The sequence below is a fragment of the Rhinopithecus roxellana genome, chromosome 11 (genome assembly GCF_007565055.1).
Source record: "Rhinopithecus roxellana isolate Shanxi Qingling chromosome 11, ASM756505v1, whole genome shotgun sequence".
Taxonomy (NCBI): domain Eukaryota; kingdom Metazoa; phylum Chordata; class Mammalia; order Primates; family Cercopithecidae; genus Rhinopithecus; species Rhinopithecus roxellana.
Genome location: NC_044559.1, coordinates 23,943,455 through 23,959,209, shown reverse-complemented (window position 1 = coordinate 23,959,209; position 15,755 = coordinate 23,943,455). Strand labels below are relative to the sequence as shown.

Below are 15,755 nucleotides of genomic sequence, written 5' to 3'. Positions count from 1 at the left end.
CCAAGATCGCGCCACTGCACTCTAGCTGGGGCAACAGAGCGAGACTCCGTCTCAAAACAACAAACAAACAAAACAAAACAACAACAACAAAAACAGAAACCTTGGAAATAGAACACAGGATGTTAAGGCATTGTGGGTAAAAAGCCAGAATAAGGGTCATAATGTTGCCAAGGGTGTGTGTTGGGGTTGGGGTCACCACAGGTAACAACTGAGCTCCCAGCAGCCTGGACCCTTTCCACAGTCCCCTCTGCAAACCCACAGGTGACCCTCCACACCCCAAAGGCTAAGGAATAGGTCGTCAATGGCAACTCTTCCTGAAAAAAAGAAACCTTTGTTCTTTGGGACACAGAGCCATGAGGCTGGTCTTGTTGTTTCAGCAGCACACACAACCCTGAGCTTGGGTCTCCTGTTCCCTTCTCCTGGGGCCTTCTGGAACTCTTCAGCCAATGAGGAACCAGATCTGTGAACAATCAAGCTTTATTTTTACAAAAATGAAAATTGTAGCTTGTCTCAACAGCCAGCCTGAGGTAGGGCTGGCTCAGAACTCAGAACTGCTGGGTTCCCTCTGCTCTTTATTGGTTTCAAAGCAAAACCAGGTCACAATGCCCCAGGAATGAACCCCCGGCCCCAAGAGGTTGGTCAAGGGTGAGGTCTGGCTGGTGCCAGTGGGCTATTGGCAGCCTTACCTTTCCTTCCAGGAAGGGGCAGAAAGGAACCATCTGGGAAGGTGGGAGCACCTCACCTCACTCTGTAGGCTATCATGGCTCTAATAAGGGGTATAGGATGGGCCTCTCCAGGCCAGATCCTTGCTCTGGCCAAACAGGGACGCAAGGCCCGGGTTCAGCCGCACAAGCAGCAGATCCTGCTTCACCAACGGGTTCCTGGGAGGGACTGCATCTCTGGTAAGCCCCAAAGCCCCAGGAGTCAGAAGCCTCTAGTGCAAGGTGCCTGAGCACTGGGGTCACAGGCCCAGGAGCACAGTGGGGCACTGGGGAGGAGATATCACTGCACCCGCCAGGCAAGAGAGGTCCCTGAGTAGCTGGTTTCCCTGGCCCAGAGGCAGGGATGGCCCTGACGGTCATGGGTTTTGAAAATCCAGGACATGGAGGTTGTAAGAGAGCGCAGCATAGAGATGCTTGGTGGTGAGACGCAGGCAGTACACAGGGCTGCTGAGGGGGGTCGACGTCAGCGGGAAGGCCTGGAAGGGAGAGCACAGGAAGTGGTAAGAGCTTTCCAAGTGGGACAGGGGTGTGCCCTAACCCAGGATCCCCAGGCCCAGGGGAAGAGGGACATGTGCCATTGTAGGCTTCTTCCAACCCTTTCTAGGCACATCCTTGGCTACCTCACCCTCTCCCAAATGCAGCCCATAATCATGAGTCTTGGCATGCTGGAGAAGAGGTGGGCAGGACACTTACGTGCAGGCAGGCCCTTTGGCGCCGGTCCCACAGCCGTACAACACCGTAGTAGGAGGAACCTGTGGCTAGCAGGTGGTTGCCATCTGTCTGCAGGCAGTACAGGGTGCTGTCATGGGGCTCCTCCCACTCCATGACACATTTCCTGTCCAGGAAGAGGAGACGCAGAAGGAGGTTCAGGGTACCCTCCACCTCTGCCCCAGCTTTCTTGGGCCTAGAGTGGCTGAGGGGAGTGTTAAGGAGCCATTCCGGGATGGAGGAGACAGAAGCTGAAATAATCAGATTCATCAAAAACCGAACTTCATGGGAGAAAGCATCTTCTGTAGAGGGCTGTCTCACCATGGCCCAGACCACAGAGCAGATTATGCCTGCACTTCTGTTTGCGTATGGCCAGCTACTTATCACTGGACTCAAGAAGGGGAGAAGTAACACAGGCCTCAAGAAAGGCTGGGACAGAATATTGAGGGACAGTACCCTGATGGCTCCAGAGGCTCTGGGAAACGCCTACCTTTGCCAGGGCCTGTTGGCTATAGTTTCCCAAGCCACTGCGACCAGGGCTGCCCAAGTGCAGGAAGTCTAAGCTTGATATGACCTTGCAGGACTCTTCCTTCCCGGCCCTGACATGGAGTCTCTGTGCCCTCTCCCATGGGCCAACCCAGGACTGGAGAAAGGACCAGGATTTGTGCAGACCCCCACCACCTGTCCTTTCTGCCCAGCACACTCACCGGACACTGGTGCGGAGGTCCCAGTAGCGAACATAGGTGTCATAGCCACAGGACAGCAGTGTGAAAGGGGACTCATACATGACATCCAGCACCCCAGCCCCTGGGGGAAAGTCACTGCCCAAGTGTGTCATCAGCTGCCCACTGGGAAGGGAAGGACAGAGTGAGGCTGCTCCACATGGGCCATACACATTCGTTCCACCTTCAGAGGGCATCAGACCTTGGGGAAATGTTCTCTTTCCTCAGCTAGAAAGAATGAGACTCAAGGAAGGGGGCTAAGGGAAGAGATGCCCAATTCCTACCCACCTCACCCCTGCTATGAGGCCTCTGCAACCAGTCCCAGGTCCCACCCCTCCCCCAGCATCCCAGGCCTCAGCAGCCCCTCCATCACACCTGCGTGCCAGCTGCCACCCACCCAGCCACTCCTCCTCAGGACGATGAATGGGGCTTGCTAAAGGGGTCGGCCCCCCTCACATACACGTACACGTACACACACACACACACACACACACACACACACACACACACACACTTGGTTACTTTATACTTCTTGATCCTGCAGGTCATGCAGTTCTGAGCTGCCTGAGTCCAATGCCTTAATTCCTGCCTGTAATCTGGGGCTCAAACCTCATTGGGGATAAAGACCACACAAAGGGAGAAGGGGAGTCCCAGGAGATGTTAAAACAAGTAAACACCTTTGTGTTTGGGGAGAGAAATCGCTGAGAAAGCAGCTTAGTGAGCTGTCCCTGGTGTTCCTGGCCTAGCTGGCCCCCAGCCCGGGGCTAGCACGCCTCTGTGATCACAGCCCCCAGCCTGCGGGACTCCAGCCTGCTCCCCCCACCCTCACCCCACCCGGTGGCCGAGAGCAGATTACTGAGAAGAACAATTTCTTTGTGACTGTGTAATTCCCTCCGTGACCGCGGCAGTGGGCAGACCCTTTGCCCTGATGCCAGACCCCTAGCAACCATGTAGGGGGGCTCCCTGTCCCTAGCAACTACCCCTCAACATCAAGTGCACCCGCTAATCCCTGCGGCCAGGGGATGGGTAGAAGTATTGAGTTTCTGCAGAATGACTGGGGGGAATGAAGGAAAAGGGGCGCCCTCCAGGCCTGATGCCTCAGCTTCCTTTACCCATGAGACGCTGGGCTCTCCCATGCCATGACAGGAGAAATAAGGCCATGGACACTTCAAAGGGATGTCCAGGTAAGAGGCCCTGGCATGGAGTGAAGGGACTTCATGGCTCACCAGCGCAGCTTTGGTCCAAGCAGCATGTCAGCAAAGGGCTTGAGGCAGACAAGGCAGCCAGCCACACGTCTGAATGCAGATGTCAGCTCTCATCCTTCCACCTCATTCAGACCCTGACCCACAACCTCCCTTCTCCCTGACAGAGCTGCCATCTTCCCTTAAGGCCGAAGTAATCAAAGGAGGAGACTGGGGGTTCCTTTCTGCTCCTTCCACCTTTCCCCCTTTGAGCCCTGGGCAGTGAGCCCTGGCCAGGAGCACTGCTGCTGCCAGTGGGGAATTAATCCCCAAGTCAGCACCCCTGCCCCCAGCCTCCTTCTCAGGGAAGTTCTGGTCTTCATCTCAGTAGCCCAGAGCTGGGCCTGCGGGGAGAAGATGAGAAGCCTCTGTTGGGGGGCTCCTGAGAGGGAACAGGGAGAAGGCCTTCTCCCCAGATCAGCATCCTTTAGAGACTACTAACCTTGGCTCCCAGAGAAGCCCTGCCTTCCCAGATGGCCACCAGCCAAGATTCAGCCACCCTGGGCAGGCCAGAGCCCTATAGGGGAGTCAGTCTCTCTCTCACAGGTATACTGGGTGCATGCTGGGTAGGGGCTGTTTGGCTCCACAGTTCTCCTCCCTCTTCCAGATTTGGGGGCCCTGCCCCCTCCATTAGTGAGGCCTTAAGGAATGACTGAGGAGCTCTCCCCTTTAATCTATAGAAGTAATTTCATGTTTGTTTGAAATAGAAGATGAAAGGCAGTGGGGGTTGGGAGGACTGAAGCCCAGCATGGCTCTACCTGCCCACCCTGGTCCCTGGGTTCAGAGGGAAGGAGAGCTGGGCACTCATGGGGCTGCACAGGGACAGCAGTATAAGAGGCCCACCCAGACTGGGCTGCCAACCTGGGCCCCTACTCCAGCATTGATGCCACCACTGGAAAATGTCATGGCCATAAGTATCTGCAGTAAGAAATACAGGACAGCCCAAAGGGTCCCTACCCTCAGGGGGAGACCCAAGGGCCCAAGTGAGCACCAGGCCCTGGGGGCCAACACAAGTCCTGAGAGCCCCTGGTCTGCCCACACAGCCTGGCCAGGAGCTGAGAAGTTTCTTTCTGCTGCGCTGTTCTCTAGTTCTCTAAAATGGCCACACACACTTTAAATGGGCCAATAAAAAGATACAATTTATTTTGCCCTGGGCCCAGGACCCTCAAGGCTCTGTTGTGTGGTGCCCGTGAGGTTAAGTTCAGAGCATAAACTGACACACCAGCCTCTGGGAAAAGGCCCATCTCTTCAAATAGCAACCCAGCAGTGCCACAGGAGCCCTGCTGGGGCTTTGATTTGGGAAAACAAACAGAAATGGCACCGTGGGCCCTTCTCGGCCCCCACCCCAAGACCTATTTAACTAGCAAACTCTAGCTCAACTGCTCTGGTAGAGAGATTGGCCCGACAATAGCCCCAAACTTTGGGGGAAAGGGGGACAAAACAAGCTGTCTGTCTCCTCATCCCCTCCTCCTGGGCTCCTTTTCTTACTGCAAGTGTGTTCTTGTAAAAACGATTAGATTGCAATTTGTATAACATGGTGACCCCCCAAATTCAGACATTTCACCCCTTTTCTCTGGAAAGAATGTTAAGAATGCTTCTCGGCCTCTCACTGTGGGGGGCGAGGGGGGGAGTGCAGAGCCTTGGCTGTTGCACAGCTTGTGTGGGAACAGGGCTGCTGGGCCCAGAGCCCTGGGCCAAGACGGGAGCAAGGGCCTGCCTGTCACTATAGAGGGCCAGACAAAAAGTCCATTCCCTTCCAACTCCCATGGACAAAGCCCAGGCCTCCAGGAGCCACTAAGTGCTGGGGGCCTCCACACCCCAGCCTCCCCCAAGCCAAGTCCAGCAATTCTCTCTTGACCCAGGGAAACATAAAGACAGATGGGGCTGCCCGTGTGAGCTTGATGAATGAGACGCAGGCTGAGGAGGGGCAGCCTGAGGGAGACCTGTTTCCTTGGCTCTGGCCGTGTGCAGGCTACTCATGGGAACCCCACTACCTGGACAGGAAGAAGCAAGCAGAGTGTGGCCATACCCCTGAGAGGTCAGGGCCCCCTGGCCCAAACTATCCTGCTGCCCAGGTGACTCTACTGCAGCTGGAGGGAGAGAGAGAACTTCCTGCCAGTCAGAGAGGAGGGACATTTACATGAAACGCTGACACCCATCACCATCTTTGTGGGGGGCAGCTAACTGGTGGTAGGGGCTGGCCCTAAAGACCTGGGTGGCCCACCAGGGAAAGGCCCTGAGTGCTAAGCTGGACTGGGCACAGGGGGCAGTCCCTGGCACCTTACCCCTGCCCAACAAGTCTGCAGAGCTAGGAAGCCTGGTGCCCTGCTGTACTTCTCCCAGCCTCCCCTACAGCCGCCTATACTAGAGCATTCCTGAGTCACTACCTCCTCCACCTCCCAGCCCACAGCTCAGCATGTCTGCGGCTCCCACACCATTTTTCAGTCATTTTTAACATACTGGGTTCCTGATGGTGTTCTCTGGAGACCCTATGGATGCTCATTCCTGCATCTGTTTGGGTCTGTGCTTACCTGTGCACCTGTCTGCCATGTGCTACCTTGAAATGCAATAATGGCTTTTGGAGAGAGAGAGAGAGGATGGAAGGGTGACAAAGAGTTGACCTTCTTCCATCTCTGCTGCCTGGGGGGCAGATGGCTTGAAGGTATAAGCTGGGCCCAACATGGTTGCAAAGAGAATGGGAAGTTTTTCCTCCCTTCTATCTCCTCCTTTCTTCAGTCGAGCATCTTCTGTATACAAAGCATTGTGCTTAATGGAAGCTACAGAGAGATGTAAGCTGTGACTATCAAAGAGACTTTGTCCCTGCCTTCAAGGAGTATTCAATCCAGGGAGAGAAAGAAGTCTGCAACATGTATCCAACTAACAAATCAAAGTGTGAGTTGGTAGGTACCACAGAGAACAAAGAAAATTCTACAAGGGGGCAGCTAAGAAAAGCGAGCATTTCTGGCTGGTGGTGTTGACTGATTTTTCACTGAGAGACAGGACTGTCATAGGCAATGACAAGATACGGAGATGGCCCAGGTGGCAGGAAGAGCAACAACAAAGGTGCAGCGCTAGGGCAACCAGGCTGTTTTGGCAGCAGCTGGCAATCTGGTTTGGTTGGAGGCTTGGGAGTGTGCTGGCAGGGTCCGGCCTCCAGGCCACAGTGGGCCTTAAGGTGCACATCCCTCACGTGGCACGAATTCCGTGAGTGGCAGACAGCCATGAAGTTTTTGAACAGTGATTGTCCTAGTTCAGGCCCCAATTGTAGATAAGGAAACTGAGAGTCACATACGAAAAGTGACACTGTCATATAGCAAGGAAGAGCAGAGCCTGAATCCATGATAAAGGCAGAGCTCCTGGAAATCCCGTCTGGTAGCAGCTTTCAGGATGACGGGAACAGAGGGAAGTAGGCTGAAGGGCCTATTCTCTTTGTCTGCTGGAGCCAGATGAGACGGCTGCAAAGGTTACCTGGTGGCAGAGTAGCCACCGCAGCAACAGCTCACATATCCTGAGTCCATACTGTGTACCAGGCAACATGCTGAGTGTTTTATTCGTATCAGCCCATTTAATCCTCGCAACAGGCTTTGGAGGTAAGTTTCTTAACCCCATTTTACAGATGAGAAAATGAAGTAACGCACCCAGTAAATCTTAGATCAGGTCTATATGCTCCAGGGTGCTGGCACTCCCCGCCTTCACAGACAATGCAGCCACTCCATCACTGGCCCCTCAACATTCTCTATTACAGTTGCACAACTGGACTTGCCCCAAGAGTTACCCAGGGCCACCTCCAGCCCTTTCCAGCTCTTTGCAGGCCTTTCCATCTCACAGATGCCCAGAGGCTTGCCCTCTGGTGGGGGTAGTGAGAGAATCAAGGGGACAGATAGGTTCTAAACGTTAACAATGAGTAGCTACAGAAGCTTTGCTTGCCTCGGCCCCATCAGGTGAGAAAGAAGGAAGGGCCTTCTCAAGCATACAGCCTCTCATATGCATGTGTCTGTGTGCGCGCACCCCCAGCACCCGCCCGCGCACATGTGTTCAGACACAATGGCTCAAAGGCCAGGCAGCCCACTTTGTACTGCTAACAAGGGGGCCATAATTACAGGAAGGGGCAGCCGGGCAGATAAAAGGATACAAAATTTCAACATCTGTTGCCATAAAGGGATAAGGAGAAGTGAAACGCAAAGTATCAGTTTGGTGTCAGCAGGCAGAGAGCCAATTTCAAAGAGTTCAGGGGGACAGAGGAGACAAGAAAGAAAAAGTTATGGGGGGAGAAAGAAAGAGAAAGAAATTACAGGGTTCCTTAAAGAGGTAAAGAAAAAAGAATGAAAAAAAGCTGTCAGTAATGCTTTCAAAGGAGAAGGGAGGTACTTTAAAGAGGGGCAGTTCCCGTAATCACCCTGACTGTGGGCCAGGCCCCTGCACAGGGTGGGGGCAGAGCGCCGGGGCAGAGACAAAGCCACACCTGGGCAGGAGGGGCACTAACAGTGCCCTCAGAGCAGCCCAGCCTGTGTGCAGGACACAGCTTCCTTCTCCAGACAGAAAGGGCTCCAGCCAAGTGTCCCTTACCATTCCAAATGTCATCAGATGCCCTGACACTCATATCCTGTGCTCAGTTCAGGATACCAAGGCCAGTTCCCAGCTCAGAGAGGGAGTTCTACCAGGCCACAGCCATGGCTGACCAGGTGGCCCTTATCAGTGCTCCAACACTGTTCAGTGGAAAGGGCCACCAACTCCAGCAATAGGGGTCAGGATCAAGGAGAGCTTCGTGGTGGAGGTGCTGTTTATGCTGAAGAGTGAGCAGGGTTTCATTAGGCACAGAGGGGGTATTCCGGGCATGGGGTTGGCTTGAACCCAGGCTCAGAGGGGAAAAACCTAGGGCGTCTGTTAGGATGGGTGAGAAGCATATTCTGCCCCTGCCTTTGTTGAAAAAAGGGGAACTTGGGAGCTTTGAGGTGGAAGTGGAGGTGTAACAGGGGACCAGGGATGACCCTGGCCCAAAGGGGAAGGGGAATCAATGGGATGTGTGCAGGGCTTGCCACACACACAGGGCAGCACAGGGCCTGGCCAAAGACTCAATACCCTAGGAGCAGCCAGGTCACCAACCACCTCCCTATCCCCTTCCCCACCCCACAATCTCAGCGGGGCTTAGGGCTGTGGCTGTGGTTGGACCTACTATGACACCTTCAGGTCTGGGATTAAAGGGCTCTCCATCCTGAAGCCCACCTGCCCACAGGCTATCAGGGGCCCAGCTGTGCCCTGTGCTCAGGGCACCAGTGCTAGGTCCATCTTAATGCCCCTTGGCAGAAAAAAATAAAACCCACAGCAAGAGTAAGCCCATGGGGGAAGGGGGCATGTGTGATGTCAGGCCAGTCAGACCCACTTGGGCCTTCCAGCCACCAGGAGCTGGGCCCCACACAGTCAACACATGGCACCTTCCCTGGGGCCTAGCCAAGGAAGGGTCCTGCTCAAACATAGAGGACACAAGATGAGCCTCAATTCCTCCAAACCCCAGGCTCGGGCAGGATGGCTTTGGCACAGTTCCCCAGGGTCTGATAGGATCATAGGGCCTAGCTAGGAATACTTCAGTGGTTGGTCAGTCAAGATGAAGGTACAGGAATTCCTGGCACCTGGGAGTTAGGGAATGGGCTTGAAGACTACCTACCATCAGAAGCAGGAATATTCTGGCACTTTGAGGTTGGGTGAAGGACTCTTTCTCGTTTAGATAGTAATCCCCTGTCCCTGGGCCTAACCCCATGGTGCCTGGCTCCAGAAGACAGAAAGGCAGAAAAAGAGGAAGGGAGAGGGGGACAGCCAAGTTCCTTGCCACTTAGGCAATGGCTGTGTGCCTGTGACTGCCTTCTGACTTGTGTGCTTTAGTCAGCAACTCCCCCTCCATCCCTGTTCCAGCCCAGCCTGCAAGGAGAACAGTCTCTAGAGGTCTTGATGGAATGAGGGGCTGAGGGAACAATGGTGACCCTGAAAGTGGTACAGGTTCTGTGAGAAGCAGCATTGGCTGCCTGAGGGTGAGCAGCTGAGAGACACACATAGACGTGGGTGATGGCTCCCGATGGCAGCGCTGGTGCCCAGCGGGTGGCTACAGCTTTGAGTGTGTCCCAGCCCCCACCATCATCCAGGGTATAGCAATGCTTAGGGCAAACTGCCCCTCCAGTACTCCCCGCTCTCTACCCAAGCCCCAGCACATACATAAAAGAGAAAATCCAGGCACTCCTCAAGTTTCAGCGGTGACAGGTTAAAAGCAAAGAATCCATCCAGCACCGCTCACCACCCAGCCCCAAGTCCTACCGGCAATGCTGCTCCACCTCTCAGATTGGCCTGTCAGTCAGGCTTTGGTGTTATTGAAAGATCAAACTTTGTCCTGCCTGTTCATTACCTTAATCCTATTTTCTACATGGCTTTATTATCTACTTGGGTTTCTCTGGGAAAGACAGCTCTAGAGAGTCATCCTGTACATCCATTTCCTCCCACCAAAAGCAAATGCCTCCACCAGGGCATCTTTCCTCAATCACTGTACCACTTGGTCCTCCAAGCTTCTCTGGGGACAGGACAGATGTTTAAACAAAGCCTGGTTCCTCCCAGTAGATGAACCTGGGGCTGGATAGAAGGCACTGCTAAGTGGTGCCCAGGGTAGCCCTGCCACAAGCAGCAGAGCCCAGAGGCTGGCCAGAGGGGGCAAGGCTGTTTCTTCTCAGGCTCCAGTAAGAACTGAGGCCACAGCTGTTTGTTTGGTTTGTTTTGTTTTTAATTTTTTTGGTAAGAAACAAGGTCTCACCATATTGCCCAGGCTACTTTCAAACTCCTGAGCTCAAGCAGTCCTACTGCCTCAGTCTCTCGGAGTGCTGGGATTCCAGGCATGAGCTTGTTGCTGTCTCATACCCATTCTCATTAGGGTCCAATCTGGTTTCAATAAAGACCCAGTGTTTGGGGTTGGTGAGATCTAGGGGTTTCGTAAGAGAATAACAGTCAAAGAAATGGTGCCTTAGAACTCCATCCTGACCATAAATCTGCATGGAAGAGTACCCTCCACCAAGGCAACCATAGGCAGAAGAGGCCATTCAAAGATTACCCAACCTTTGAGATGATGCTGGGCCACAGTGGTGTACCCAGCCCACCACCCGGCTTGTGTGTCATCCTGGGCCCAGGCAGGTGATGATGCCAAACACAAGGCCCAGCTATGTAACCAAGTAAAAACTTTCATCAGAATGCCCATCTTGGTGACCCACAGCCCACTGTCAAGAGCGTTCCCTGTGCCAGGAGGTCAGCAGGTTCACCTCCTCGTCCACTAGTCATTAAGACATGGATATTCTGGCCGGGTGCGGTGGCTCAAGCCTGTAATCCCAGCACTTTGGGAGGCCGAGACGGGTGGATCACGAGGTCAGGAGTTTGAGACCATCCTGGCTAACACGGTGAAACCCCGTCTCTACTAAAAAATACAAAAAACTAGCCAGGCGAGGTGGCTGGCGCCTGTAGTCCCAGCTACTCGGGAGGCTGAGGCAAGAGAATGGCATAAACCCGGGAGGCAGAGCTTGCAGTGAGCTGAGATCCGGCCACTGCACTCCAGCCCGGGCAACAGAGCAAGACTCTGTCTCCAAAAAAAAAAAAAAAGACATGGATATTTTGAGAATTAAAAGCCTCCACAAGCCAGGCACCTATAATCCCAGCACTTTGGGAGGCCAAGGTGGGAGGATCACTTGAGTCAATGCGTTCGAGACCAGCCTGGGCAACATAACAAGACTTTGTCTCTACAAAAAAGTTTAAAAATTAGCTAAGCATAGTGGTGCATGTCTGTAGTCCTAGCTACTTGGGAGGCTAAGGCAGAAGGACCATTTGAGCCCAGGAGTTCAAGGCTGCAGTGAGCCGTGATGATGCTACTGCACTCCAGCCTGGGTGACAGAGCAAGTCCCTGTCTCTCAAGAAAAAAAGAAGCCTCCACAAACTCCGAGGTACTAGTTTGGATGGGGAGGAAGAGCAGGAAAGGGACAGCTTGCATTCGTTGAATGCCTCCAAGGTGACAGGCACTGTATGGGACACTTTTTCACAATAATTTTGTTCATACCAGTTCTGTTAGGTAGGGATAACTAATTTCCACTTTACAAATGAGGAAACTGAAGTCCAGAGGGCCCCAGATCACAGCAAGAGGCACAGTAGTTCTGGAAGCCAGGTCTGTTTGGCCACACAGCCAGTTCTCTCTCCCGAGCTCCTCACAGCCTCCCATCACACTGGCCCTGGCACCAGGGGAGGGGCTGCCTCTACCCCAGCCCCATTCAGAAGAAAGGAGGGCCTGTGGCGGGAGTTTGGCAGGGTGAGCTCATGGGGAACAAGTTTCACAGACTGTAGGAGCTCCAATATCCCAGGGGCTAAAGCACAAAGCAGTCCTGGGAAGTTTCAGTTAGGCTAGCAACAGTGGGGTATGACTATTGGCTTTATTAACAAAAGCAGAAGATTTAAAATGAAGGAGGTGCCAGCATCTGCTACTCATCAGACCACACCTGGTCTGTCCAGTAATCAGTTATGAACATGCCATTTCAAGAAGGATAAAACGAGATAAATTAGAGAAACTTTCAGGTGAGAATGGTCCTGAAACCAATGTGAGACCAACACTATAGGTCACCTATCTAGACATTCCTCATATTCTTTCTAGCCAAGCAAACCCAGCTTCTATGCCATCCCTCCCTGCACCTGCTGCTGCTAATGTGTAGGGGCAGGGGTGGAAGCTGAGTTCTTCCCTTGGCCCAGGAAGTGAATCTTGACTGGTCATTCCATTCCCCTTGCCAGGGTTTGGTTTAGGGCGAGTACTGGAATACAATTTTGACTATTAGATGTGAGGAAAAGTCTGCTTGAAAAATTCCTAAGAAAGGCTTCCTCATCTTAAAAAGGGGCCCCAGACAGGGACATATGCTATTCCTATTTCCCTCTGAGTGTTGCCTTGCAAGCTCGTGGAGCAGCTCTAAACAAGCTTGAGAGCAAAAGCCACCTTGACCAGGGTAGCAAAGCAGAAAGTGAGAGAATCTGGGCCCTCATGATCTCGTGGAGCTACTGAACCATCAACCCTGGAACCCGTCCAACTTCTGGGTTCCTTGTCATCTAAGAGAGTGATAATCCCATTGTTGTTTGAGCCACTTTGTGTTTTGGTTTTTGTTTTTGGAAACAGTCTCACTCTGTCACCCAGGCCGGAGTGCTGTGGCAGGTGAGCCACTGCGCCGGGCCTATTTGAGCCACTTTGAATTAGGTCTTCATTGCAGCCAAAGGCTATGGCTAACTTATCTAGTATGTTAATGAGAAACAACTGAAGGACCTAGAACTTGTGGCCTGAAGAAGAGGAGGCCCTGGAAGAGCAGAACCAAGGTTTTCAGATATTTAAAGGTCTGTTCTTCAGGAGAGAGGTTCAACTTGCTTGTCTCTTGTCCAGGATCACAGCTTCAGGGAGCAAATCAATCCATGATAAAGGGTGGGCATTCTCACTCACAGAGCTACCGAAAGACGGAATGGTTGTTTGGGGAAGTAGGGAGTTTCCCATCCCTGTTCTTGGATGACTATCTAAAGAGAATGTTGAAGGAAAACACCATGATTCATTGATTAAAATATCTCGTGTTGTTTTAAAAATTTTGGAAAGACTGACTATAGAATGGATTTTTCAAAAAACAACAACAAAAAAAGCTATAGCTACTGCTTTCCTAGGGAGATGGAGAAAACTGGAGAAGACAAAACTCAGCGACTGAGGAAGCGGGTGAGAAGAGCATCCTCACTAGTGCTGCCAATTGTGGCATTTAAGACACAGACTCTGGGGCCTCGGACGAGGTGAAGAGTTCTTAGACTTGACACCAAAGGCACAGTCAATGAAAGTCAATAATTTAGATTCCATCACAATTTTAAACATTTGCTCTTCAAAAGACCCTGTTAAGAGGATAAAAAGACAAGCAGCCGGGCACAGTTGCTCACGCCTGTAATCCCAGCACTTTGGGAGGCGGAGGCGGGCGGATCACAAGGTCAGGAGATGGAGACCATCCTGGCTAACACAGTGAAACCCCGTCTCTACTAAAAAATAAAAAAAATTAGCCGGGCGTGGTGGTGGGCGCCTGTAGTCCCAGCTACTTGGGAGTCTGAGACAAGAGAATGGCGTGAACTCGGGAGGCAGAGCTTGCAGTGAGCCAAGATCGCACCACTGCACTCCAGCCTGGGCAACAGAGTGAGACTTCATCTCAAAAAAAAAGACAAGCTACAGATTGGGAGTAGATATTTGCAAATCACATATTTGACAAAGGACTAATATCTAGAATACAGAAAGAACTGTCAAAACTCAATGGTAAAACAAAACAAAACAAAACAAAAATTGCTTGCCTCGGCAGCACATGTACCGAAATGGAAATGACACAGAGAAGACTGGCATGGCTCTTGTGCAAGAATGACATGCAAATTCATGAAGTGTTCCATTAAAAGAAAACAATCCAGCAGGCAAAAGACATGAACAGACGTTTCACCAAAGAGAATATTCATATATGAAATATATGGCAAATAAACACGTGACAATATATTCAACATCATTAGCTATTAGGGAAATTCAAATTAAAACATGATGAAATATAACATCATAGTTTAAAAATAGTGAATCCAGGCATCATGGCTCACACCTGTAATGGTTTAAAAATAGTGAATCCAGGCATCATGGCGCATGCCTGTAATCCTAGCACTTTGAGAGGCCTAAGCAGACGGATCGCTTGAGCCCAGGACTAGCCTGGGCACAATGGCAAACCCATCTCTTCAAAAAACCCACAAAAAATTAGCTGGGCATGGTAGTACAGCTGCTAGGGAGGCTGAGATGGGAGGATTGCTTGAGGCCAGAAGTTCAAGACCAGCCTGGGCAATATAATGATAACCTGTATCTCTAAAAAAATAATAATAAATACAGATTTTAAAAAAGAAAAAAAGGCCGGGCGCGGTGGCTCAAGCCTGTGGTCCCAGCACTTTGGGAGGCCGAGACGGGCGGATCATGAGGTCAGGAGATCAAGACCATCCTGGCTAACACGGTGAAACCCCGTCTCTACTAAAAAAATACAAAAATCTAGCCGGGCGAGGTGGCGGGCGCCTGTAGTCCCAGCTACTCAGGAGGCTGAGGCAGGAGAATGGCATAAACCCGGGAGGCGGAGCTTGCAGTGAGCTGAGATCCGGCCACTGCACTCCAGCCCGGGCGACAGAGCGAGACTCCATCTCAAAAATAAAATAAAATAAAATAAAAAAATAAAAAAATAAAATAAAAAGAAAAAAGAAAAAAAATAGTGAAATACCAAATGCTGGTGAGGATGTGAAGAAATTAGATCTCTCATACATTGGTGGTGGGAATGTAAAACAATAAAGATACTCCAAAAAATAGCTTGGCAGGTAAAAACTAAGCATACACTTACCAAACAACTCAGCATTTGTACTCCTTGGCATTTATCCCAGAGAAATGAAAATATATGCCCACACAAAAACCTGTATGCGTCGTACTAGCTTTAGTTGCAATAGTCAAAAAATTGAAAACAGCCCAAACGTCCTTCAATGGGGAAAAGAAACTTTGGTATATCCATACCACGGAATACTACTTAGCAATAAAGAGGAATGCACTACTGATATATGCAACAACATCTGTGAGTCTCAAGGGAATTACGCTGAGTTTTTAAAAAGCCAGTTTCAAAAAGTGACATACTGTATGATTCCATTTATATAACATTTTCAAAATGACAAAATTATAGAGATGGAGAACACATAAGAAGTTGCCAGGAATCAGGGACAATGGGAAGAGTAGGAGGGGAGAAGGATGGGTGTGACTACCAAGGAGTATATGAGGAATCTTTGTGCTGATGGAACAAAGAGTTCTGTACCTGGATTGTGGTGATGGTTATCTGAATCTACACATGATAAAATTGCAAAGGACTAGACACACACAGACATAGACCTACACACACACACACACACACACAGACACACACAGAGTACAATCTGAATAAAGGTCCATGGATGGTACCAGGGTCAATTTTCTGGTTTATTATATTATATATTATGTAAGATGTTACACAAACACCTTTCCATCTTATTTTTGTAACTTCATGTGAATCTATAATTATTTCAAAATTAAAAGTCAAAAAAAAAAAAACCAGAATGGCAGATAATCAGATGGGAACATGTCAAGCCTGCCAAAGCAGAGAATTGTGAATAAAACCTGGATGTATTTTCACTGTTATGTATAATTCTTTTTATAGGTCTGTAGGCCACCTTCAAATTTTATTTTAGCAAAATCATCTCTGGGGATAGATGGGATTTTATATAGCCACATAGGCACACCTCAGAGAAAGAGTATCATAAATCCA

At 50.9% G+C, this 15,755-nt stretch overlaps 1 protein-coding gene and 1 non-coding gene across 6 annotated transcripts in view; one reads left to right on the top strand and one right to left on the bottom strand.

The window, feature by feature from the left end:
* Nucleotides 1-459: 459 nt before the first annotated feature.
* Nucleotides 460-15,755, bottom strand: part of FBXW4 (F-box and WD repeat domain containing 4) — an 86,607-nt gene continuing 71,311 nt past the window's right edge. For all 5 annotated transcript variants that reach the window (XM_010356129.2, XM_010356130.2, XM_030940376.1 and 2 more), the window contains 3 exons: nt 2,138-2,278; nt 1,416-1,557; nt 460-1,198 (listed from right to left, as the gene is read on the bottom strand). In XM_010356129.2, the coding sequence (XP_010354431.2) occupies nt 1,079-1,198; nt 1,416-1,557; nt 2,138-2,278 (403 nt within the window). In that variant the 3' untranslated portion in view covers nt 460-1,078. The remainder of the gene's footprint in view (nt 1,199-1,415; nt 1,558-2,137; nt 2,279-15,755) is intronic.
* On the top strand, nt 13,742-13,848 carry LOC115900550. The gene has a single exon (XR_004060231.1). It is a non-coding gene; the product is annotated as a U6 spliceosomal RNA (small nuclear RNA).